The 26,267-nt window shown below is 39.0% G+C and overlaps 1 protein-coding gene across 2 annotated transcripts in view; it reads left to right on the top strand.

The window, feature by feature from the left end:
• The window catches only part of PPP3CA (protein phosphatase 3 catalytic subunit alpha), a 325,865-nt gene extending 303,484 nt beyond the window's left edge, over positions 1–22,381 (top strand). The window contains exons 11-14 of one of the 2 annotated variants that reach the window (XM_059376531.1): positions 6,683–6,767; positions 13,400–13,497; positions 16,556–16,585; positions 19,751–22,381. In XM_059376531.1, the coding sequence (XP_059232514.1) occupies positions 6,683–6,767; positions 13,400–13,497; positions 16,556–16,585; positions 19,751–19,947 (410 nt within the window). In that variant the 3' untranslated portion in view covers positions 19,948–22,381. The remainder of the gene's footprint in view (positions 1–6,682; positions 6,768–13,399; positions 13,498–16,555; positions 16,586–19,750) is intronic. The other variant, XM_059376542.1, reaches the window with a different exon arrangement.
• Positions 22,382–26,267: the final 3,886 nt, after the last annotated feature.

Genomic DNA, 26,267 nt, shown 5'->3' with positions numbered 1-26,267 from the left:
CTTTAATAGATGCCTGAGTAAAAAAATGTAAAAGCTACAGTTTTAAAGTCAGTCTGTCCTAGTGAACACAGTTACTCAGTGTTGATGGTGCTACCCCTAAATCCAGGGATTCAAATGCCTGACAGTGTGGGCAGATGTTTAAAGCACTTGACAAGCTCATAGCCAAGGGCAAAACCAGGTGGATGTCTAATGTAACTTATAGATTGCATCACTTTGTTGGCATTTAGAAGCTCAAGATTTATTACTATAGTAGGCCAGGGAAACAAAAGACAAAGAGTAAGGTTTAGGGATTATGACACCTGATTTGGATTCGTAGCCTGATGGGGACATGTGTTCTCCTAAGTAAGATAGCCTGTATACTATGGTGTCATCATCATCATCTGTAAAAAGTGCAGTTATGCAAGGTTTTTAAGGGGCATCTGAAGACTCTTCTTTGTATGATATCTTGTATTTCAAGGTGCTGATTTTGGATGGAAACCTAACTAATTTTTGTCTTTAGTATAACACACAAAAGATATTTTTTATCTCAACATCTTGTGCTTAATTCTATCGCTAGCCTTTATTCAAATTCAATAATTGCTCTTTTTGATGAAAAATACAATCTGGGGGTACATCTAAACTCTGCTTAATAATAATGAACTACGATAAAATTTTACTTTCAAAGAGAATAAGTTTCCTACAGAGATCAATTTTGTTAACAAATTTGGAAAAGTGGTAACTTTTCTCTATTAGTTTCTTAGATTCTAATTAAAAAGGTAGAGATTTGAAGCTTACCAGCAATATATAGTTCTTAAAATATCTTTCTTTTGGAAAAAATAAAAGTGCAAAATGTTAGTGTATATGCGTACTTTTGTATAGAATATATTTTATTTAATAATATATGCTATGAATATACTTGTATTAAAAGGCATTTAAAGAAAGAAGCCTAAATAATAGCAAAAATTGAGGCCACTTAAAATAATGAGGTGGAAAATTTCTGCTACCATTCACATTAAAAAGTAAACACCTCATTTTTCTCTGCTTTTTTGGAAAAGGAGATTTTTCACATTCTAATAATCTGAAAATGTTCCTATTTTACAAGACATCTGAGTATAAAAGTTTTAAGTAGCTCATCATCTTCATTTCTTACAATTACCAAAAGGCATTGAAAGCAATTAGAATCCATTGAATTGGACATATAAAACAAAACCTTACTGGGTCAGTGTTCCCTGGGAGCTGAGGAGGGATGGGGTGTCTGTAGCCGCACTGAGAACTTTCCTTTATTGCTTCCTTTGGCCGGCTCATGCATCCTCCTTATAACATAAAGGGCAGGATGGAGACGCCTCTCTTCTCAAAAGCTTTCCTCCCTTCCCTCAAAACCAAGTTTCTTGCAAATACAGTTTTGCTTTTTTGACATTTTATTATTAAAATATTTTAAATATACAAGAATGTTGAAACAATTGTATGGTCAATATCCATGTACTCATCACTTATAGTCTACAATTAACATTTGATTATATTTACTTTCATGTATCTACCTCTCCGCTATCCATCGGTTCTATCCATCCATCTATCCATCAGTCCATCTCTTTCTTTCTTTGGTAGATACATGACAGGGTATGTTCTGTTAATCTCTACTATGCTAGTACATAAGTATGCTCGTACGAGTATGCTAGTAAGTAAACTTCTTGCCTGAGTGTACTTACAAGCTCACGCCTTTACAGGTTGGTCCAGGCAGCTCCTGCTTCTCTCACCTGTCCTCACCCCAGCATATCTCCATCCACATAAGACTTCTCAGCCACCACTGAATATAACATGGATTGTTGTGGCCTCCAAAAGTTTGCAAATTTTCTTCCTTCTACAGAGAATACTCATTCTCCTTGTTCTTTTGCTCTTGCTTATCCTTCAAGATCCTTTAACTACTATGATTTCAGTGAAGTTTTTTTCTCGTGCCTCAAGGCAGTTAGTACCTGCTATCAATGGCATGCTGGTGTGCCTTTAACAACTCATCCTCCAGGAGGAAATGGCCCTAGTCTGTGGCATTTACAGATTTCCACAGTATATATTCTCTTCCCTGCTACTGATGTCAGGCTGCCGGCATGAGGTTGAGAAGAGATATGCCCAGGGTCACCTGGTGGCTCATTCAGTTAAGTGTCTGACTCTTGATTTTAGCTCTGATTGTGATCTCAGGGTCCTGGGATGGAGCCCGTATTGGGCTCCATGCTCAGAGGGAGGGCTGTTTGAGATTCTCTCTCTGCCTCTCCCTTTAGACCTCCCCTTGCTCATGCTGTCTCTCTCTCTTAAATAAATAAAATCTTAAAAACAAAAAGAGAGAGATGTGCTCAGTCTACTCTCTCACTAGTGGACTCGAGCCAGCTTGGGCACACCACTGCTACTATCACTCGATTTGTCCCACTCTCTTGTTGTCATTCCCGTGATTTCCTCCAGCGGAGATCCCGCATCCTTCATATTTCTGTTGCTGGCATTTAGCACGTGGCAGGTATACGGGATAAGATTCACAAGCACACTTAATGAAGAAATGATTTGGGTGGTATCGTATTCTATCTAGCACTTCCCACATAGTCTAATTCAGTTAACACGGAGGGGTTTGCAGCAGTACCTCAGCAGGCTGGAGCTGTGAGCTGGATGACAGAGCACGTGATGTGTGGCAGAAAGCCCATGTGCTGAGAATCTCTCTTCCCCCTAGCAGTTGGCTCCTCCCTGCAGTGAGGCTGCTGCACTTTCCTGGTCCCCTTAGAGGCTGCAATCCGCCCTGCAGGGATGCTGCACTCACTCAGCAAGCCATTTGGCGTGGATGCCTTTCAAAGTCATGAAAAGTCAGCGAGGGGCTAAGTTAAGGTCAGAAAGGACACATGTTAAAAGCAGATCTTTAAAGATTTCCTTGGTCTCTACATTAGCCTCTTCCACTTTCAGGACAACTGAGTGTGCAGGTTTGCTTGGATTCTGGATATAGTAGCATCAGATCCCAGGCATAAAAGAAGATTAGAACTTAAAAGTTGAAGACAGAGAGAGACGGGCTCAAAAAAGAAGTGATAATTACCCAAATGGAAATACAAAATGAAATTTACTTAAAATGACTGGGTTTTTTTTGGTTTTTTTTTGTTTTTTTTTTAACATATGAAATGTTGCCTTTCCGTTATGGACTTGTAGGTTAAAATGTTCTGTTCTTTTCAGTGAAAAATAGTCACTTCAGTTTTAATGTAAAAGGAATTTTATGTTCCTGCATTATTTTATTTGCTCGATTTTAATTTGAGCTACTGTAGTCATTTCCAGGACTTAAAGAGAGCGAGTATGTTGACTGTGACATTGTGTTTGCATGTTGCAACTAGTAAAATTCTGAAAAACATGCTTTTTCTTTGATCCTGCTATAGAATACAGACTGTGAGGAATTGCAATGGAACAAACATTATTTGAGTATTTCAAATTTTGGTGAGGTTATCCAAGTGTGGCATTAGTTTCATTTTGATTTTGAATATTTGGAAAACACTGAAGGCAACTTCTAACTTAAGAGATACTCATTTTGAATGTCTCTTCACACTGTTTACGATTTGGTTGTTTTTTATTTCTTGAGTAAATGTATTCTAATTTTATAAAAGTAAACTTTTTACCTGTGTTATTGAGACATTTAAAAAGAGACAACCGTTCTTCATTAAGAAAAGTGTTGTCAGGGTGCCTAGGTGGCTCAGTCAGTTCAGCAGCTGCCTTCAGCTCAGGTCATGATCTCAGGGTCCGGAGATCGACCCTGCTTAGGGCTTCTTGCTCAGTGGGGAGCCTGCTTCTCCCCTGCCTGCTGCACCTTTTGTTTGTGCTCTCTCTGATGTAAAAAAAAAAAAAAAAAAAAAAAAAATGTTGTAACGTGCTGTGAATCATCATTTTTTGGGAGTACACCTATGAGTACATAAAGTAGAATAATCTGTTGCATGCTCTTCAGTTGGTCATTTGATCTGAAAAAAAAAAATAAGGAAGGACAGACTGACTCTATCAGAATGTTGATTTTACATTTCAAATTCAGAATCCATTTGAGCATTTTTCTGAGAATCAGTTGATACTGAGCTGAAAAGGACAGTTCCATACAATTTCTTTCCCTCCCTTTCTGACTAGTTTCTTATTTTACTTTGCTCTGGTTGTGGTTTTTACAAGGCCTTTACTGAAAAATTTCTGGGAGATTATCCTTCTTATATATTTCTCATTTATTTTATGTTTTGCCTTTCTCATTTCTCTTAAAAATATACAGTTTTATTTCTAGCTGCTCCTTCTTGCTGCTCTCCTTACCGTGCTTCTAAATATAGTCACCACTTTTGGACCTCACCCACATTTTACATTCTTTGTGTCTTTTGGATGGATTTATGATCTGGCCATACTGTGTGTTGGAGAGGGTCAGAATCTTTTCCCTGACTTAGCATCCCATGACCTCATATTGGACTGGGTCAAACACACTGGAAATACTAACTATAGAGTAAGAATAGCATGGTGTTAGACCCAAAACAGAATTTAATGGAATAACAGAAAATATATAGATAAGAAAGAAAGCTACCTTAAGGAGACTAATTGCGATCCCACTTTTTTCTTTACTTAAGAAATGTTTCTTAGTAGTCTCTTGATCATAAATTACCTAAAATGCAAGCACAGGAACGTCAGACTTTTAAATGGTCTCTAGGACAGGATTTATTGTATAAAGAATCATAATTACAAATCATAGGTAGTAAATATTGTTAGAAACCCAGGATAAATTTCGAGGCAGGGATCCGGCCACACACTGTTTTCTTCTCAACTGTTCTGACCAACAGCATGTAATTCAAGGAACCTAGCAAATGAGAATCCATGGTTCCACTTAATCATTAGAAAGACTGTATTGGAGAGTGGTTTTCTCTCATGCATTGAAACTTCCTCTACTCGTCTGCAGGCAGAATAGCTGCTAGTAATAAGTCCAGCCAGTCAGTATGTTGGGAGATATCCGCCATGCTGGGATTGCCACAAGGGAGAAAGAAATGGTCAAAAATATGGGCTGTGTTCAGGTTAGAGAGACAAGGGGAAGAAGCCAGCTCACTGGTACGCACCTTCTGGGGAACACCCGTGAGTGCGTGAGGTGGGTGTGCCCTCATAGCTCTTCTGGGGCACTAACCCCCTCAGGAGAAGGAAGTGGCCCATTTTGTTTTCCTTTTCCTTGGGGGAGAGAAAAGCAGAGGTTTGGGTTTTGTTTTTGTTTGTTTGCTTTTTATCTGGACAGTTCAAAATTGTGTGTGTTGATGTGAGTTTTCCTTCTTACAGAAATGTTAGGGTAGTGATTAATTATTTGACCTCTCAAACAATGAAAAGGTATTCTAAATCACATTCTTAAAAGCCTGTGAAGAACCTGAGGTTCCTGGGTGGCTCAGTTGGGGTCATGATCCTGGATTCCTAGGATCGAGCCCTGCAATGGGCTCCCCACTCAGCTGGGAGTCTGCTTCTCCCTCTGACCTACTCCTCTCTCGTGTGCTCTCTCTCATTCTCTCTCTCTCAAATAAGTAAATAAAAGGTCTTTTTAAAATTAAAAAAAAAAAAAAAACCTTGCTGAGAGAAAGAGCAGAACTCTTTCCATCCAAAAAGGTCAAAAAGCTTGTCCTTATCTCAGATTGAAAGACCAAAAATTGTACCAATTAGCACTGGTAGGTTGCAATCTCTAAAAAAAATTAGCCAACTTAATAAATTGTTCGTTTGGATTAAGAACATTTCTGATATTATCTGAAAGGATAATATTGTTGTATTTATATTGGTGGCAGTAGAACTAGAAAAACAATCTTGTGTTAACACTTCCTACAAAGTCCCATATAATGTATAATAAGGCTATCTGAGCCCCTTTACCTTGGATTATAAAAATCTTAGAAAGAGAGATGTTTTTCTGTGATTTGCACTTCTCCAGACATGCTTTGGGAATTTAATAAAAAATAAAATAGTTTCACTAAAGATCATATAGTATTATTTTTAAAACATGATAAAAATGTTTATAAGTAACAATAATCTGCATAGATTGATTTTTTTTTTCCATTTGGAAAATACAGTAAGTGGTAGAAGTTACTCAGACAGACCTGTGTGTAACTTTTACATAAGTACTAAAATACAGACCGTGCCACCATCTCTCACTAAACCCATTTTCCCCTCTAGAACATGTGAACCAGCAGAAAGAAGATGGAAGAGTAGCAAGTCCTAAAAGAAATGTTTTTATGGCCACTGAATGACATGCATGAGGTTTCAGGGAACTTAGGGAATTGAGACTGCCTTCACTTCAAGGGACAACTTTCGAAAAAGGAGCTTCCTAATAAAGTAGTCTTTTCAGCATAGAGTCCAGAAATGAGTAGAAAGTCCTGGTGACTCACCTGATTCTTTTTGCCAATACATACTCTCTCTGTAAAAGCAAAAGATAAGGATAGGAACCAACCTGGTCAGCTCCATGATTTTTCTCTTTACCCACCTCTCCTTGGAAATCTCGAAAGTTGTGCTTTGGCATTTTGGGGACCTCTTAAGAGCCACATCCAAGTATTAATAGCCAGATGTATAGGTTTTTAAAATTAATTCTGAGATAAATCCACTGTTGGGGGAGGGAGGTGGTTTTGCTTACTGTAGTCGGTTATATATCTAAACTTGTAAAATAATTACAGTTAGATAAAAGGTCACTGACTACTTAACCTTCTCTTTTAAAATATAGGAGCAACAGCCGCGGCCCGGAAGGAGGTGATAAGAAACAAGATCCGAGCAATAGGCAAAATGGCCCGAGTGTTCTCGGTTCTCAGGTGGGATCATTGTTCTGGTGTTTCTGTTTTGAATGTGATTATGTGTCTTTTGATAAACATTTTAATACTGTAATATGGTAATATAAGTATTTTGCTAGAAAATATTTGCTTTTTCTTAGTTGTTTTTTTTTTCTTTTAAAGTCCAGTTCCTGCTGGACTTTAGAAAATTTATTTCACAATAGGTTGAAGTTGTAGTGAAATAGGAAAGCTGTTATAATTCATTTTATGTTTCATTTTGGTTCTGTGGTAAAAGATGAACTTATCAGGTGCATTTCACTAGATTTCTAGGAAATGAACATTAATCACTGAGCTTGTTCCTGTGACTCTGTTATTCTAATAAGTCATTGAGAGAAAAATAGTTATTTAATAGTTATTTAATGTTTCAATTCCCATGCAGTGGTTATTTTTTTAAATAGATCATGAACCATGTTATTATTAATCCTACATTGTAAAAACAAATATTTTCTTGAAGAGAACTAACTGCACTTTATTTAAATTCTTTTATCTACTATTTGGTAAGACAAAGTAATATATTTCTCCTCAAAAAATTGCCTTGAAATATGGCATTATTTATATGTGAGGAGTATATGGTCAATTCACAATTCCCCATTAACAAGGATAAATAGGTATACCTTGCAAAACAGACCATTTCGATGTTGTATGGTTCATAACCAAATTTTTGCCAAATTTTTATCTCAACTCTTCTTCCTAGAGTAGCTGTGTGGGCTCTTCTGATTTCTCCTCTGGCTGTTGCTAGTCTATTCCTGGTAGAGTCACTAAAGAATAACCAAATAGCTTGTTGCCAAAAGCAGGGAGCTGTGAAAAAGATGAAAGGCAATATCATCCTTTCTTAAAGACACCAAATCAAAGTCAATAATAGCTCCGTGCTGACCAGCCAGATCTTGAAGAGTCATGTTAAGGCTGAAAATAGGGCACTGTTGCTCCTTACAGCCTAATGAACGAGGCTGCCTGTGCACTAATGCTTTCTATTCCTGACTGAATTTCCAGGACTCACTCACTCATTCAGTAATAACTATACACGTAAAGCATTGATTACATACCATGAAGAGAAAAAGGCGGATAGCAAGTGGGACATGAGGCACTTATTTTAGTGGGTGGCCAACAAAGAACTTTCTGAATAATAGCATTTGAGTAGGAAGTGTGGGGGTGACCTTCACGAAAACGCAGAGTTAAGAGTGTTTAAGACAGAGAGAAGCAGGTGCAAAGATTCTTGGATGGAAACCAGGTCAACAGTTTTGAGGCCCAGGAAGGTCTGTGTGGCTGGAAGGATGTCTTGTGGCAGCAAAAGACCATGTGAAGATCGGAAGTCCACCAGGACTTCTGCAGAATCACTTGCTTGTTTATCATACTTCACATTTACTGACTTTTTTTTCTTGATTTTTTTTTTTTTTCTATCTGAGGTCTCTTGATTTTTTTTTTCTATCTGACGTCTCTGTGGGAAGAAGTAAAAACAGCTCCAAAATTTCCAAGTGAAAGTGTATTTAAGGAAAAAAGGAAAGCCTTTCTTAGTATAAAAACTTGTTTCCATCCATGTTAGTTTTCAAAGCATATGAAGGTGGTAAAGGCAATGCTATAGAGTCATAAGTAGGTGTCAAGATTGGAAAGTCCTTCTAGTCAGTCCCCTGCCCACAGGTACATAAGATGGAATTGTGCCCAGCTGAGAAATGGTCTCTTCATACCCAGCAATGGTCAGTGACTTGACAGAGATTGCATACATTGATGGAAAATAAAAACAAATACATTGTATTGCAGAATGCAGGGGGTGTCTAGCCTGAGAAAAGAAGGTGAAGGTTAGCAAGGAATGACGGAATGTTAGATGTGTACAGTACACTGAGTCAGGTACAATGAATACCAAGTTAGAATGACAGACATGTGGACAAGAAACTAATAAAGACAACAAAATGTGTGCTAAGTGCATGAAGAGATGCTTTGCTGTGGATGAGGATGGGGCTCCACGGAGCTCTGTTTCCTGCAAAACAGAAAACAGGAAACAATGTTCCTCAAGAGGTTGACATAGGAGGAATGCTGTGAAGGATAGGTAGCATTCCTTTAGGTGGTGAATTGTGGAACAGCCAGGTTTGGGAGCTGAGAAGTCATCAACCACACAGTCACATAGTCCTAAGGGCAGTGCTTTAAGAGCCTTCTTGCTAAGTGCCAGGTGCCCTGTCTCATGGTGTATGGATTTGACAGTAATCCACACAGCAGACTTGCAAGGGAAGCACTGTGTCCAAACTCAGTGTGCAGCACTAGTGAGTGTCTGGAACAGTGTGGTCGGCGAATTCTAAGTATTCAAAAGTGCGGAGTCTTAAGACATGAGGGTGAGTGAGGAATCCAGGGAAAAGTGAAGCTGAAGATGTATTTAAGTCCAGATCCTTAGCCTTGAATAGCATGGTCATAATAAAATATCGAATTTTTGCATGGAGGTAGGGACCGTCATAGGATGTTTTTCATAGGATAAAAGGCATGCTCTAACCCATGTTTAGATATTGTATGTTAGTGGCAGTGTGGCGACTGGACAACAAGAGGACTTACTGACGTCAGGGAGGACGTTTTGGAAACAACTGAATTTATCCAAACAAATTAGGGTATAGGGGGAAACATACAAAGGAAGAGACGAAAAGAATTTGTGAAGCTGGACATTTTTAAACGTAATAAACAAATGTGAATGGTGGTATCCATCTGTCAGGTATAACGGTCCGGCATATTCCTTCCATCGTGATAATTTGCCACATTATAAGGGAATCAGAACACTGTCTTTCAGCAGCCTTGGCAGGGAAGGAGCAGGCATGTTGCCTAAGATCCACCAGTCAAATGAATGCACAGAAAACTTGTGTTTTGAAATGAGCATCATGAGGAGGCAGGAAGCGGGGAAGGTGATTTCTCTCTCAGCTGTGAAACCTGAGAGGACAGCAAAAGAACTACTTTCTCAGAATGTGGACAGCTTTAGCATGAGCTTAGGTGTTGGCTCTGAACAGTGGCGGTACCCGATTGCACAGCGTGGATGGACACCCGTGCTCTTCTGGGCTGCAGACTCTCTGGGTCTGTGAGCTCTCTCAGATCCTTTAGTGCATCTCTCTGCTGTCAGAATCAGCCAGAGTAGGTTCTGTCGTTTGTTCCAAGAATTCCGACCTCTGCAAGGGGAGATGAGGGAGAGGAAATGTTCTAAGAGATTCCATAGCGATTCTAGCCTCTGCAGTGGGTTGGGTGATAGTGCTGTCATCTAAGGAAGAGGAAGTATTTCTCCATTTGAATACCTAACAGGTATTTTGGGGGAGGATTATGATAAATTGATTTGGGCATATTTTTCCTCTGGGATGCCGGTGGAATATTCATTCAGAGACGGACAGGAATTCTACCCTGGAGCTTTAGAGAGAGATGAGGGTAGGAAATGTCATGAGAGGGGACAGAGGGGACACAAGACTAAAGTAGCCCAAGTGGATGGTCTCGCTATGAAAGAGAGGAGACACAGGAGAAAAGGAAAAGAATCCTCTAGAACAGTGCTTTGTAGTAAAAATATGATGTGAGCCACATCTGTAGGTTGACATTTTCTAGAAGTCACAGTAAAGGAGTAGAAAGAAATGGGTGAAATTAATTTTAAGACCGTCTTTTATTTAACATATATGTTGAGAATTTTATCCCTTCAATGTGTAGTCAGTATAAAGCTTCTGAAGGAGATGTCTTACATTCTTATTTTCGTATTAAGTGTATGAAACCTGGTGAGCATTTCATACCGACAGCACATCTCAAGTCAGGTTGCAAGTGGATAAGAGCCACACGTGGCTGGAAGCTTCCATTTTAGAAAGCACAGGTGTGGAGCCAGAGGAAAAAGATCATCCAAGGGACTGGGAAAGGGGAGGCCAGAGGAGGAGGAGAACTAGGGAAGAAAGTGATTGAGACCTCTGCAAAGAGTCTTTCCAGAAGTGGACGTGGTTATCAGTGGGCCGTAGAGCCAAGGTGTGTGAGGGAAGACTCAGTGGATGTGGTTGGAATTGAGGAATGGGGAAGCTGCCAGAAACTATGAGGCTTGGGTTTTGTGTGCAGCAGGAGCAACAATCAGAATATAGGGAGATGAGGAATATCGTTGAGTGCAAAAGGGAAAAGAAGGGAGGAATCCTGATTTCGAATATGAATGCAAAAAAGAAGATATGTTCCTTTCTTTAGAGGGACTCCCAATTCCAAATCCACATATTAGCACTTAAGATGATTTCTTCTTGGGGCGCCTGGGAGGCTCAGTGGGTTAAAGCCTCTGCCTTCGGCTCAGGTCATGATCCCAGGGTCCTGGGATCGAGCCCCACATCAGGCTTCCTGCTCAGCGAGGAGCCTGCTTCCTCCTCTCTCTTTGCCTGCCTCTCTGCCTACTTGTGATCTCTGTCAAATAAATAAATAAAATCTTTTAAAAAAAATTAGTTCTTCTTTGTGTGACCTCTACTGGTTTGACAGCAGAAGCCTGGAAAGGTTACAGTACTGTATGAGGGCAAGCAATGATTAATGACCATCTCAAACCTAACATTTTTAAGACAACTATAGTAAAGGATATAGAAGTCTCAAAGGTGGATAACATCACCATTCTATTTTCCTTTTACTCATTCTTTTAGTAAATGTGTTTCGAATGTGGACTATATACCAGGTGCTTTCCTGTCTGGATACTTAAAACAACAACAACAGAATAAATAAACTGTATAGTTTTTCAGGGGTAATAAGTGCTTTAGGTAAAAATAAAATCAGCAAGGGGAGAGGGGCAGTATATAAACAGCCTTATAAAGGAAGTCCTCACTTAGAGGGCTATACTTGAGCAGAAATTTGAAGGCAGAGAGGTAGTGAGCCATGCAGATACTGGAGGGAGAGTGTGCCAAAGAAGGGTAGAGCCCTGAGGTGAGGTGTGCCAGATGTGTTGGAGAGACACTAAGGGGAGTGCACGCTATAGGAAATGGAGTATGACAGATGGGTGAGGTTAGGAGAGCGTGGGTTGGGAGTTAGTTTTCAAAGGCTGTGGTCAAACCTAAAGATTTTGCTTTTCACCCTTAATGAGAGGAGAAGCCTTTGGAGAGCTTTGTATAGGGAAGTGGTAGGATCTGCATATGTATTAAAAGGCCCAGCCTGTTTGGTACACTGAGAATAGACAGGGATGGAGGCAGAGAGTGTGATGAGGATGGAGCAGGAAGACCAGTACAGAAGCTACTGGAAAAATCCAGGCAAGAGATGCTGGTGGGAAGCAAAAGAAGTCAGCTGCTAAAAGCTATGCATTGTATGATTCTGCCTCTATGAAACATCTAGAAGAAGCAAATGTACAGAAAGTAGATTAGTGGTTATATAAGGGTGAAAGAAATGGAGAGCCACTCTAATGGACATGGATTTTCTTTTGGGGGCACTGAAAATACTTTAAAATTGTTTAAGGTGATTCTTTCACAATTTTGTGAATACACTAAAAAAAACTGATTAAATCACATACTTTAAATGGATGAATTATATGGGATGTTGCTTCTACTCCACAAAACTGCTTTAAAAAGGGAAGTGGTAGGATTGTGAGAGTGGCAAGATGCTGGAAATACTTTGATGGTAGAGCCCTCAAGGTTTGCCAGCTGAGTGGAGCAGGTGGAGAGAGAGAGAGCACAGGAGTGAAGGGGTAATTCCTGAGACTGAACGAAAAGATGAAGTTGAAGAAAGTTTGTGGAAGTAGCTGGTTTTGGAGAATCGTTTAAGAATTCTGTTTGGGTCATGTTAGATAGCTTCATAAAACGTGGCTTTGGTACATATAGTAGATGTTATATATCTATATATTTATATTATAAACACTTTCTGATTATGTAGAATTACAGCGTTAGCTACATGGAAAGAGATGAGAGTATTCCTATTTCATGGTTATTTAATCGTGATGATTTATTAATAACTCAAAGTGATTAATAGTTCTGTGACGAATAAATAGCATTGAAATGATGATGTGCAGAAGATGTAAGACAATCATCACAGTGAGTAATACAATAAAGTTCTATTAGCACATCAGTGGCGGGCAACACTGCTGAAAAGGTGGGAAATGTTACCCGTGGCTTTCCTGGCTGGATGTCAGTATTTGTCTACTTACCATGTGATGTCAATTACTTAATAGCGCCTTGAATGTAATTTCTAGTTCCGTAATCTATAAACCAGACAGGTTTTTGGGTGTTTTGTTTTGTTTTGAATCCCTCATATATACTCTTTGGTTTTCTCTCCCGAGGGAAGTAAGTTCCACTCATTTCTGCTGAGCCTTGGCTGGAAAACTCACATCCGCACTCTCCAGGGCTCATCTTCAACATATTTATGGGTGTCACGGTGGCTGTCCAGCAAACACCGCAGGGCAGTGCCTGCTTACAGAATGTGAATTGTTTTCTGTATCTTCGGGACTCGCAAGAGGCTGCGCCCGTGCCGGTGTATAAGCGTAAACTAGCGCGGCAGCTGTCCACTGACGTGGCGTGACCTCAGTAGGAATGTATGTAAACGCAGTATGTTTGAAACGAAGTGAAATCCAAGGGCCTGGGTGGAGGGAAATGGGAGTTCTACTATGCCTTTCCCCCCTTTTCTTTTGAAAGAAAATCAAAGTTAATGTCCGCTCCCCTCCCCGCCTTGTGCCTTTGCAGAGAAGAGAGCGAGAGCGTGCTGACGCTGAAAGGCTTGACCCCCACGGGCATGCTCCCCAGCGGAGTGCTTTCTGGAGGGAAGCAGACCCTGCAAAGCGGTAAGCAGGCCGGGTGGTGCGGGCGTGTGGGGGACAGCTCAGGCCGCGGGGTCGTCAGAGCCCCGAATTACTCACCCCTGTCAGCGCGGCCTCGGTCTTCAGACCTTCTCGGCGGGAAGAAGGGCTGAAACCCCATAGCAGTCGGACCAGTGCTGTCCGACAGAATAGCTCCCGGGTCGTCCCTGCACCGCGGTCTTCGCCCATCCTCCGCCCACCCCGCCACCTGCCACCTGCCACCTGCCACCCGCCACGTACACACAGCAGTCACCACACCCGCTGGCTGGGGACAGCCCACTTAGGTTGGCCACACGCAGGACGGCTTTGACAGCTTAGAGCCATTCCGCTGCTAAAAATAGCTTTTTATAAATTACGTTTCTGCTAAATGTTCGGGCTATCTATTTGACTGAAAAAATAAACACACCGGTAGATACACGTCCGGAGGCCTAGATTATAGTGGAGAATGGAAGGACCTCAAAAAGGTGACTTCGTTATCTCCTTGAAAAGAAGTTGGGAGTCATATGTGTCTTTGATTTCTCCATCCGAGACAGAGGAGACTGAGAAGAATGACATTTTATTTTTGAAAAAGAATGAAAACATTTCTTTTAAGATAGAGATAAAGATTTAATTTTTTTTTTTCGCTAGTTAAAATGTGTAGCTTTCTAGACGAGTATTGTCTAGAGAACTTTTTGTGATGATGGAAATTTCTGGGTTGGTCCAGAGGCCACTGGCTGTGGAGCACTTGAAATACAGCTCCTACAACGGAGACACCAAAACGGGATTTTTTTATTTTAGCTAATTTGTATTAATTTGCTTTAAATAGCCACATGTGACTAATGGCTACCACACCAGACAAAACAGCACTGCATACTCTTTTACGTTTGTGAATTTTGTCTTGCTGTTTTAGCTATCATTATGTACTATCATTATAATTAGAGTCCATTTTAATAATACATGATGAAAATTTGCTATTAAATTATACTTGAAGTGAATGCGTACAAATCAATAAAACAAAAATCCACTATAACATTTTAAAAACTAATCTCAGCCTCTTGATTATTTTCCCTTACCTTTCCCTGAATCTTTTTTTGTGGGTTACTTTTTTCCCGATCTCTATCCTTCAATCTAGAAGATTCACGTATTCCTATAGTTACATGATTTAGACACACCTCTTCTACGCAGAGAATCGTGCTCAGCGTCATGATAATTTTCTTTATTTTCATGTGAGTTTATTCCAAAATCAGTGTCTCTGGTTTCCAGAAAAGACACAAATTTGTAAATGAAGATAGGAAAAGGCATAGAAGTAAATCTACCCTTGAATTTGTAACTAAAAATTATCCTAATAACTTTTAAAAAACAAAAATTTCTCCCACCAAAATAAACATGTTCTCTAAAAAAAATTAGCATAAATGGATCATTTGCACAAAATACACAACTATCTAAATGACTGAAATATGCATAGTTTCTGATAAGCACATTTTAAGGTACAGCAGGTGTATTATCAGAGACTATGGGCCACATCTGCTTTGGAAGAAGACATTTAATAATGGGCAGCGCATACTTCTGATACGTGGGTGCTGGTGTGGTTCCAGATTTTTGGTTTACTTTTGAATTTAAGTTATTTAAGTTCTTAAAACTCTTTGTTTTGTTACTAGATTTTCACCTGTATTTTAACTTAGTTTATTCAGTTTCCTTTTCTGTTACTTTATGTTGAATCCATTGGTTTGTGTTTTTCTGTGTTGAACTCTGACACGTGCAAACACATCCACATATATCAGACATTAGGGCTAGAACCTCGTTAGTCCTGAGAACTTGAAAACCCCATATATATTTTAAACCACATCCATTGAAACAATTTCAAAATCTACTGTCTGGATTTCAAATTATCAAAAAGAAGAAACTGCTTAAAGCTTTACTGTTTAGCTTTTCCCCATAGTGGTAAATATTTTACATTTTTATCAGAAGGCATTTAGAATGCACTGTAAGGAAGTTAGAGTGTACGTTTGGCAGTTGCTCTAGTTTTAAAACCTTAAATTTTAAGAAATATGCAAATTCAAGGGAAGGGGTAGAATTTTAATATTAAACATTTTGGAGTTACCGAGAAGTTTTACATTTTAGCCCTTAATTAGGAAGATAGCAGCTGGCCTTAATAACGTGGAAAGACTCATACACCTGTATTGGTGAGAATATAGACCCTAACCTTATTATAAAAATTGCTGAGAAAGCAGTGGGCTTTTAAAAGTGTTGCCTCGGAAATATGCTGAGGTTTCAGTATTTGGACTGTCTCTTCTTTAAAATGCTGATAGAATTATTACTGCACTTGACATGTTACCACTTGATGATAGCATTTCAAGAATTCCCTTTCCATGGGTGGTATTCCAGTAAAGAAAACTGACTTTAAATTGGGTTGCCTGGCAGAGGAAGTCCAGACTGTGCATATCATTACCCACCTTTTCTCCCTCTCTCTCACCACTCCAGACAAGCTCTGTGTTTGTCTTTAAAGGACTAGCAACTCAGACACATTGATTTTATTCTTCCTCCAGATTCGCACACACATACACACACTCCACTTTTTCACTGTGCTAGGAATCACGCCATTTAATGTTAAATAGTGTGAATTATCCCACTGATATTATGACACTCCTTCGAGGTCTGCCATTTTGAGTAGCATTTTCAAATCTTAAGTCGCCAAGCGTAGAAGTAGATTTTGTATACTTTCTGTGTCCGACTAAGATTGACCTAGTCTCTTACTGATTCAATCTAAATAAAAGAAAAATGTCTTGTTTTTCAAAAGGGTTGACCGTTGTCATTTATTTCATGAACAAAAACCAGTTCACTCAGATAGGTGTATCCAGCTCATAAAATAAACTTCTCATTTTTGTTGTGGTTTTTTTTTTTCCCTTTCTTTTTACCATTTCTGTTTTGTTGTCTGTACCAGAATCCAGCACTTACAGGAACATTAATTCTCTGAGCTCCCTTGATCGTCACTGATTTGTTCTTAGAGTTAAAAATCCTCTGCTCATTTTTCTCATTCATTTTGCACCCCCTTTCTTCTCTTCAGCTACTGTTGAGGCTATTGAGGCTGATGAAGGTAAATTGGCCAGTCCCCTTTCTGTTGTACCTGCAACAGATAAGGGCTCTGCTGGGTGTATTCATTTTTTTATTTTTTTATTTTTTATTTTTTTGCTGTAGCTTGTACAGAGTGTGTGGGTGTTGGGCTAACAGTTGTGGCTCAGTATTAACCAAAATGTTCTTGCTTTAAAGGGGAAAATGTCCTTTTATGGTTTGTTTGTTTGTTTTTATTTTCCCTTAAAGCTATGTTTGACTTTGTATACAACGAACCTAGTATAGTCACAGAAAATCAAAGGATTATATATCTTGAAATCTTGAACGATGTGGGGTGGGGGTTATGGCAGCTGTTTTGACGAATATCGCATAAAATAATATTCTTTGAGCTGAACCATGTCCCTCCCTCAAATCATTTTCAGTCAGCACTGAAGAGAAGAGAAGAAAAATAGCTTTATTAAATCTAGTCTTCAGAAGTTTCTAGCCAAAAATAAGTGTTCGTTTGAATAGTGCTTTGTTGTAGTTCAACATTGATTTATGTCTCTAAAAAATATTCCAGTGTGAGACAGCTGTGTATGAGGTAAACAGTTCTGCTAGTCTTACAAATTTTAACCTATTGGTATTTGTAGGACAGTTAGCACCATTAAGATATTATAAAGAGTTCAAAAATCCCCAGTGGCTGTGGCAGTGGCCGTGACAAGAACAGTGACTATCGAGTCGTCACTCAACTGATGGTTCACTGAGTGTCAGTTTGGTGCCAGGCACTGTGCTAAGGCGCAGGACAGAAAATCAAGAACTGTACCTCCCCCACTGTGGCCTAGCATGGCAAAAGGACAACATCGTTGGTCCTCTAGAAATGACTTTCAAATCAAGTGCTTGAACAATATAGTCAAGAGAGGACTGCCTATCAAAATAGTTTTTAATATTATCCATACCACACCCTCTGGAAATTTTAAAAAGAATAATTTGAAGTTCCCCTTTAAAACAAAATTCTTCAGTTGTATTTTGTTCTTGCAAGATCACTTTTTTTTAATTTTTTTCCCAAAATTGTGTGCATATGGTCCTTCGATACGATGTAAAAAGTGCCACTTTAGACTGTCGAATTTGCATATGATTTGGTTCTGGTAGGGGAAATGATAGCACTGTAAGAGAAAATACAACTGCTTCCTAAATAGCAGTGAATAAACTGCTATTTATGTGGGAATTCTCTATTCCTCTTGGCAAATTCTAATCTGCAGTGTGCATTCTTGTTGATAGTTTGGCTGTTTTCTGTGGTTTCTGTGACTCTGTGTTGTGTTCAATATACTACCAATGTAAATTGCTAATACCCATTGTCTGACCAGCAACTACAGCAGAGCACATTCTTCCAGACCAGGGTTAGAGATTTGATTAGAGATGGAGCCCCATTCGGGACATATCCATTGTTCCAGCTAGAGTTTGAATTTCTGCGCTCTCACCCTATTGGCTTTGAAAACCCTGAGATGCCTCTTTTACCATTTAAATAATAAAATCGCTTCACAAATTATCATGTTGGCAAACTTCTGTATTTATTTGTTATGATGAAGTGATGTTCACAGTGGCTTAGAAAAAGAGTAGAATACCACTTTGTGCCATTATTTTGTCCCTCAAAATAACTGAGTGTTCAGGGTGGGTGCTCATTAGACAGCTCTGTTATTTTGCAATTTATTTCCAAATTAGAGAAGAATTAAGAAGCTTTGCTTTGGGCCTTGGTCTTTCCTCATTTCCCCCATCTTCTTCCTCTCACAGTTGACTAATCACCATTTTGCTAACCTTTAAAATGCAGAAGGGTAACAAACTATTTCTCATCCTTTCATGAGTTTGGAAGCAATGGTGTAGCTCTTTAAAAAATTTCATCCATGCTAGTGAAAGGCACTACACATTTGTGTAGGACTGGCTGGCAAAGTTTCAGCTTGAAACTGCTTTCCTTTCCCCTCCCCCGAAAATAAGGTGGGGAGGGTAAAGGTACTGCAAAAGTGTCCCCGTCCCCGATCAGCCAAGGAGATGTAGCCCAATTCAGCTCTGGTGATTGGTCCTTCAGTATCTGGCTTGCACATCACAGGAAGTAAAGCAGACTGATGTCATTGGTTCCCTATATGTACCTTGTTTTCAGCTCACTGGTTGGTGCGCCCACTGAAGAAGTCATTAAGCTTCTTGCACAAATGTCTGATCTAGTTCTACAGCATACTAAGGGTTAATGAAAAAAATCAAATATCCTTATGTCCCCTTGAGAATGCCATGTTTTCACTGAATAGGGCCCAAACCAATCCTGTAATTTTTGCTGAAAGTTGTGAAAGGCATTTTCTCCTTATTCGTAAAGCATCACTTATATCTGCCTAATCTACTAGGAAAGGGGTTTGCTTTGATTTAGGCAGTAATGGATACCAGATGAACATCATTTTGACCTGTTTTGCACTGAAGGGTGGACAACGTTTTTCTACTTAGTGATCTGATCTGGATTTTTCTGAATTTCTCTTACCTTGTCACCCACTCCACATGCTTCCAAAGTTGAGTTAGAGAAACGGGAGTTTGTAATTTCTCTTTTTTCTTCATGTAGCCGTTGAGTTGTTTGCCAAGAAAGCCTTTCTGGGATTCTGAAATGGCATGGAAATGCCCCTAAACTTAATTCCTTTCAGAGCTCCTTTTAGCTTCTGCTCTAAAGCTCTCTACTAGACTTCTAGGCATAGCTTGCCTGACTCTACTGAATTTGCCATTACTAGTACAGTAGAAGAGCTAGTGGAAGCCTATGTTATGGTCTGTCTAGGTTAGGGTGTCTGACACAGTAACCATGCTAATGATGTGGCCAGTTAATGCTAAGTCTGGATACCTGTCCCTGGTAGCAACTTTCCTCTTGACATATCCACTTCGGATTTCATTAATATAAACTCTTACGAAGAACCAGAGCAATGCTTACATCTTACTAACTTGAAGAGGACATTTTGGTTGGCAAGAGACATTGGCTGTTTTCAAACTTTTTGGTTATCTTCGGGTATGGTAAGGAGTCTGTTGTGTTGTGTTCAGGTCCCGTCATTCTGTTCTCTACTAAAGGATTCCCTCACTCACTGCGAAATCTCTAACCTCACCTGATGCAGCAGCTGTGCCCTTTGTTTTCCTCTGGCTAACCTAATTTTTCTTTTTCTTTTTTTTTTTTTTTTAATGATTTTCTGTCTAGCTATCAAAGGATTTTCACCACAACATAAGATCACTAGCTTCGAGGAGGCCAAGGGCTTAGACCGAATTAATGAGAGGATGCCACCTCGCAGAGATGCCATGCCCTCTGACGCCAACCTTAACTCCATCAACAAGGCTCTCGCCTCAGAGACTAACGGCACGGACAGCAATGGCAGTAATAGCAGCAATATCCAGTGACCACTTCCTGTTCACTTTTTTTCTTTTTTTTTTTTTTTTGAGCTGCAGGGCATGATGGGGATTGCTGCATATCAGCAGTTGGATGTTCTTGCCTCTGATGGTAGCTTATTTGCTCTGGGGGCCAGGAATTGGATTCAGTTTACACTATCATTAAAAAAGAGGGATAGAGATAATAAACTATATTTTGGTGGGGGTGGTGATTGAACACCTCTTTTGGGTATGCCTTTTAAAAATGCTTATAGAAAAAAAATTAGAAAGAAAGCTAATGCTAGTATATACTGCAATGTTAGGGGAATGAACATGTTTTCCTACTGCATTGGGGACTTCTAGGTAGGTTAATGAAAGGTCTTTTATTATGTTACTGGACACGAAAACTTTGTCTAATTTCTTACTCTATTGTACGTTTACAGTCGCAGCACTAAAAATGGATGACATCAAACATTTTTAACAAAATGATGTACAAACTAAATAAGGACTATTTATTGATAATGTTTTGCTACTCTTGTCAGACAATGGCTATAAAATGAATTAGGCAGTCTTAAAAAAAAAAAAAAACAGAAAAAGAAAAAAAAAAAGAATGTTGCAAATTTGTTAAAATGCCAAAAAGGACAGTTTAATTTTGTACAGTTTATGCTTACCTCAGGTTTCTTTAGTGTGCTTGAATGCCCTTCTTTCCATATAACACTTATCTTATTAATTTAGCAATGAGTATCTTTTCTTTTCTTTAAGTTTTAAAAAAACTGGAATAATTACATCTATCTTTTTTTGCTGTTTATATTTAGGGGTTTTTTTTGTTGATAAATCAAGTCTTGGTTGTGGCTTGCTGAATTAAATATTTATGAGTGGTGCATTTTTAAGTATAGTGAACAAGACACCATATTAAGTACAGTGATAAAGCATCTATATTCTGTAAAAAAAAAAAAAATCTGCCTATGCATGTTTTTTAAGAAAAAAAAATGGCTGTATCGGCCTGTATGAGACTGTAACGCGCTTAGTGGTCTGACATATACTGGAAATGTATGTATACTGGCGTACTTTATATTCTCTAAAATGCTTAATGCCTTTGAAATTTTGTAATCAAAAAAGCTTTGAAAAAATCTAAAGGGGAGAGTATTCTTAAAAGTTTTTAACATAAGCTTGTCAGTGCACATATAGACGGTTAGCATGTTTAACAAACCTTGTGAAATTTAAATAAGTTTGTAGTTACATGTGAAACTCTAAATGCATGGTAACTGTTAATGTCATAACGGTTTAGTTATTTTGTTCTGTTCTGTCATGTGCCACAAAATATGTACTTTTTTCACTTTTTTCCCTTTGTATATCAGTTACGGGTTACAACTGGTTCATTCTGAAACAACAACAAAAGTCCATTCATATTTTTTAACAATTGTATAAGTGCCCAAGTAATTCACTACAGCCTAAAGCCTTGCCTTTGTAATTTGACTTCTGAAATGTTGGCAATCAAAGCATGCACTTGTAACAATGACAAAGAAAAAGCATTTTATATTACTACTCAATAAAATGTGCATGAACTTAAAGAACTCTCATCCTTTCACTGAGTCTGCTGAAGGGATTTCTGTGCACAACCACCATGCTGTCTTCGAGGTGCTGGGCCCACCACCGCACATCACAGATTTACTTATTTAACAGGCTTCCTTCCCCGAGGGCCTGGTGATCTGAGGTGTGGTGCCTACTTCCGCTGGAAGAATCTTGGTGGCTTTGTGTCTCAAATCAGCAAGAGAAATATATTTAAAGAGCAAATGCCATCTTCTGGCTCCCTCAAATGTGGGAGTCAGTTAAGAAACCAGAGCATTCCTTTTTATTGAAAAAAAAAAATTGTTATCAGGTTGTTTCAGTTGTATTGGATGCCCTATCTGCTCAAGCAAAAAGAACTAAGCTACTAAGTGCATTTTCATCACGAAAGAGAGTTGCGTTTGTACTGATATGAAATTTGTATATGGCGCTCCGGCTCCTATCTAATCACCTGAAGATTTAAGATACACCAAATTGCAGTTTGTTTCTAACATTGTTCATTTTCAGTGCACTTTGTTTTATGTAATAAAGTATGCCTGTTATATCAAATAATAAGAATATGGCAATTAGTGATATAGTGTACCAAAACAAAGATGTTCTAGATATATTCCCTGGCAAAGACTATCCCCAATTTATTTTCATGAATACAAACATTTTCCCCCCCATGGATATTTTTCCACCCTTAAAAAAATGATGTCCAAGGAAAATATTTAGATGCAACTTATTAGAATGATGTGGAAGAAATGGTAATTCTTGATACCAAGGTGTTTCTTTTCATTCTTATAACTGCGGAGAAAATATCCTGACCAAAAAATTTTCATTTTGGGGGATTCCTTTCTTTTACAAATTGTGCTGAGGCAACTGTGGCTTAGAAATAAACATTTGACATTAAAATAAGCAATTGATGTGAGTATGCTTTGGTCTGTCCGGTCAGTAGTTAGGAAAGTAATACTGTATGTTTTTGCATGATTATTCAATCTATCAAGGAAACCAACGAAGAGCTGGAGTTATTTCTCCAGAAGGGATAATGCTACCAGGTCACCAGTTACTAGAGCTTTCTCCTTCATTTTTAAAGAACTTGTTGAATTCTTGAATTATTTATGCCAGTGAACCTTTGGCTGTACACACAAACACCCACATGCCTACGTGCACACACACACACACACACACTGACACACAGAAACAGCCTTCTGTCCCCTCCTTCACCCACCCTTAAAGTGATTTATCTCCTGAGAGGTCAGAGTCCATGCTGAGTGGTCATCTAGCTTTTTAAGAAATCAGAGCTAGATTTGATCAACCCTCAGTTAGCAATAGTTTCTTTGTTATCCAAAGTACCCTCTGCTTCTACTCTAAAAATATTTTTGAAGAAAATAAAGAAAATCTTCAGACACTAAACTTGTATGATGAGGGGAGCAAAGTGGAGTGGTAGGGGACATCTCTGCGCATCAACAATGGCATGCCTTAGCCTAGAGCATCAAAGTGGAAGCATCTTGTCATGTCAGGCCAGAACCCATCATGGTGGTGCTAAAGCCCCCCAGAGTGCTCTTTTCCTGAAACATTTTTTCCTCCTATCCCACCACGTTCATGTGAAGTATTAACTTAAAAGTAGACATCCATCTTTCTGCCTGAAAACCAGGGCCCCAACATGAAGTCAGCATCACAGGTGGAACTGTGGGAGCAGCCTTCCTAAAATGTCTGACACTTCCTTGACTACTTCATGTCCCAGTCACTGGATCCCTCTTGTCACATTCAGTTAAGAAGCAAGGACCTTTCAGTTTGCCCTGGTTGAGTGCCTGTGTTGTTCAAGACTGGAAAGCCCTTGAGTTGGACAAATCTAAGATCCCCAATAAAGATATGTCCCTTTACCTTGGTATGTGGCTTTCCACTTAATCCATTCAACAAACTTTGAGCCTCTGCTATGTTCTCTCGCTCTTCTTCTAGGTTCTTATTTTACACACACACACACACACACACACACAAAAGGTGGCAATCATAACAACATAAAGGTTTTTGCTATGATGTTAAATGTTTACGTAGTGAGTTAATGTCTGGCTTAACATTGCTTTTTCATGCCATTTGTACTCTGTTTCATGGATATTCCTTTTCAGTATATTTTATGGTAATGTTAACCAGAAAATCCCCATCAGGACCTTTCATGATAAATTCAATTTTTTATAAATGCATATGTAACAATGGGAGGCAAGACGTTGGGAAAGAAATGTTGGACCTATGAGCACATTTTCAAGAGGCAACATTGACAAATTGGAATGCATGTAGGAGAGTAGAAACCCAGCAGGGAAAGAGAGTTGTTTTAAACAAAGATTGAAGAAACCTAAAAAGTGAACAGAAGTTGACATGGTAGCTATATTATTGAGTTGGTTATTCTAAAAAACCTTGCTTAAATCAGAAAAATGCCAGCTTATTGTAAAGTAGAGGTAGTTAATAAATGACCCTGTTTAACAGAAAGTAAACTATGGGAGAATGTGGGTGTCCCCCCTTCCCTGGAAATGTTAAAGTCTAATCAGAGTTGATTCAGTGCCCTAAGCATCTCCTGAAGGATGCTGCATGGAGGGAGCTATACTAGACATAGCTGAACGGGTTCTCCTCAAAGAAAACATCAAAGTTACCCTTCAACAGTAGGATCCTAAATATCCTTTCAATCATTCAGTTTTCTGAAGGCATAGAACTCTGATTTGCACACTGTTCCTTGGGATCTCATTTACAGGAATACTGCCATGGGGCTGAGTGTCCTGAATCAACCAAAGCAGCCCTTTTATCTATTTTGCATATTGAGCTTCTATATAAACTGTCAGCTGACAAGTATATCCCCTAGATTAGCAAAGCTCGAAACTGACTGTTGTAGAAATTAGCTCAGAGCAAAGTCCCCTTAAACTCCAGCCCTAAGTCATTCTTGTCAAGTTATATTTTGAAGTCATTCTATACCAGTGCTGAGGTTATCTGGGTTTCTCCCCAACACCACCTTCTTGTCTACAAGACTGAGTCCAACCTCTTCAAGGTGGTGTGTAAGGCTGTTCACGATCCACCTCTCGCCTCTCATGTGCCCTCACTTTCCCCAACTTGACCCTGGGCTTCAGTCATGTAAGACATTTCACAGTGCTCAGAAAACACCAGGTTTCTTTAAGTTCCTGAGTCTTTATGCATATATCTTCTATGTCAAATTACCTCAACTTTGTAGAGGTCAAATTTGCCTTAAATATTCAGGCAAGGCATTCCCCCTCTCTAAATACACAGTATCCTGCACTATCTCTATTTTAGCACTTACCACACCAAGTAAAATTGTTTACTGTCTTTGTCTCTTCGTGAGAATTGTTGCGCATATATATATATACATTTTAAATCAGCATCTGAGAGTGCCTGGCATAATATTCTTTGGGAAAAGGGCAGGTTGGAAAAGAGAAGAAAAATGTTTTCCAGCATGATCTCACAAAATGGGTTATCCCAGAGCCAAGTGTCAAATCTTTATTGAAGAATAGCTGAAACTCTTGTCCTAGTTCAGTATGTTCCACTCATTCTCAGTATCTTCTGGAGACTGAAGGTCTGGAGTGAAGTCTGTATTTCAATAAGTATCAAAATTTTTATGATCAAAAAAGTTTAAGAAGCCATGTCCTAGTTTATTTCTAGAGCAAATTTAAAATCCAGTCCTATATTTTCAATCCAATGGAATTCGATGGATGGTCCTGCATGGACAAACATTTTACTGCTTACTATTGTTTTTACACAGAATTGTTCCTAATGAATTTGATTTTCATTTATAGTTGCTTAATAAATAGGAATTTAAATGAAAATGTAGGAATTACTTAGTTATTTATGTAAACCTTAATATTTACTACTATCATTAACTGTTACTACTAGCATTAACTATTACTACTACCACTATGGGAGAAGATAGTGGCATTTTTAAATCTATAATACTTCAATCAGGAGATTAGGGTGGTAAAGTATCTGGATGCTTCTCCTAGAAAAATCAACCAAAAAAGCCTCATGTGTCTTGAAGAGAATGAAATGCTTTCATATTGAAAAGACTGTTTTTTTGTTGTGGTTTGTTTGTTTGTTTGTTTGTTTTTTGGCACTATCCCTCCCACTATAACAACCATCTTCCCAAAATTTGTTTAAAAAATATTTCCTGGGGACGCCTGGGTGGCTTAGTTGGTTAAGCTGCTGCCTTCGGCTCAGGTCATGATCCCAGTGTCCTGGGATTGAGTCCCACATCAGGCTCCTTGCTCAGCAGGAGCCTGCTTCTCCATCTGCCTCTGCCTGCCACTCTGTCTGCCTGTGCTCACTCTGACAAATAAATAAATAAAATCTTTAAAAATATATATTTATTTCCTGAGTGTGTATTCAACAGTTTACCTTCAAGAATCTCATAGTGTACTTGAGATTCTACCACAAAAGACACATTTCTTCAGTTTCAACAGCACTTTTTCCAAAAGTCCATTATTAAGAAATACACATTGGAGAAGGGAAACCACAACCATTGTCAGTTGCTAACATCTTCCTGAGAATTAACTTAATCAAAGCTCTGCCAGGGCTGGTCAAAGGCTCATAAGGATAGATGTGTTTGTAGAGAAGGGAAGGGCTCAGCTGGCCACACCTGGAGCCTGGCGTAGTGCAGGCAGCAAGCAGGTAGGAGCTCTGGCCCTCTGAGAGGATGACTGCCCGTTGATCAATGGGTGTGTTCATCATGTCTCTCTGCTGCGTGCATGCCAGCAGAGAGGTGAACAGTGAAATCCAACACAGTCTCTCTTTCGTGATATGCAGTAACAGTG

This window comes from Mustela nigripes, chromosome 1, assembly GCF_022355385.1.
Source record: "Mustela nigripes isolate SB6536 chromosome 1, MUSNIG.SB6536, whole genome shotgun sequence".
NCBI lineage: Eukaryota > Metazoa > Chordata > Mammalia > Carnivora > Mustelidae > Mustela > Mustela nigripes.
This window is presented reverse-complemented; position numbering and strand designations above follow the sequence as displayed.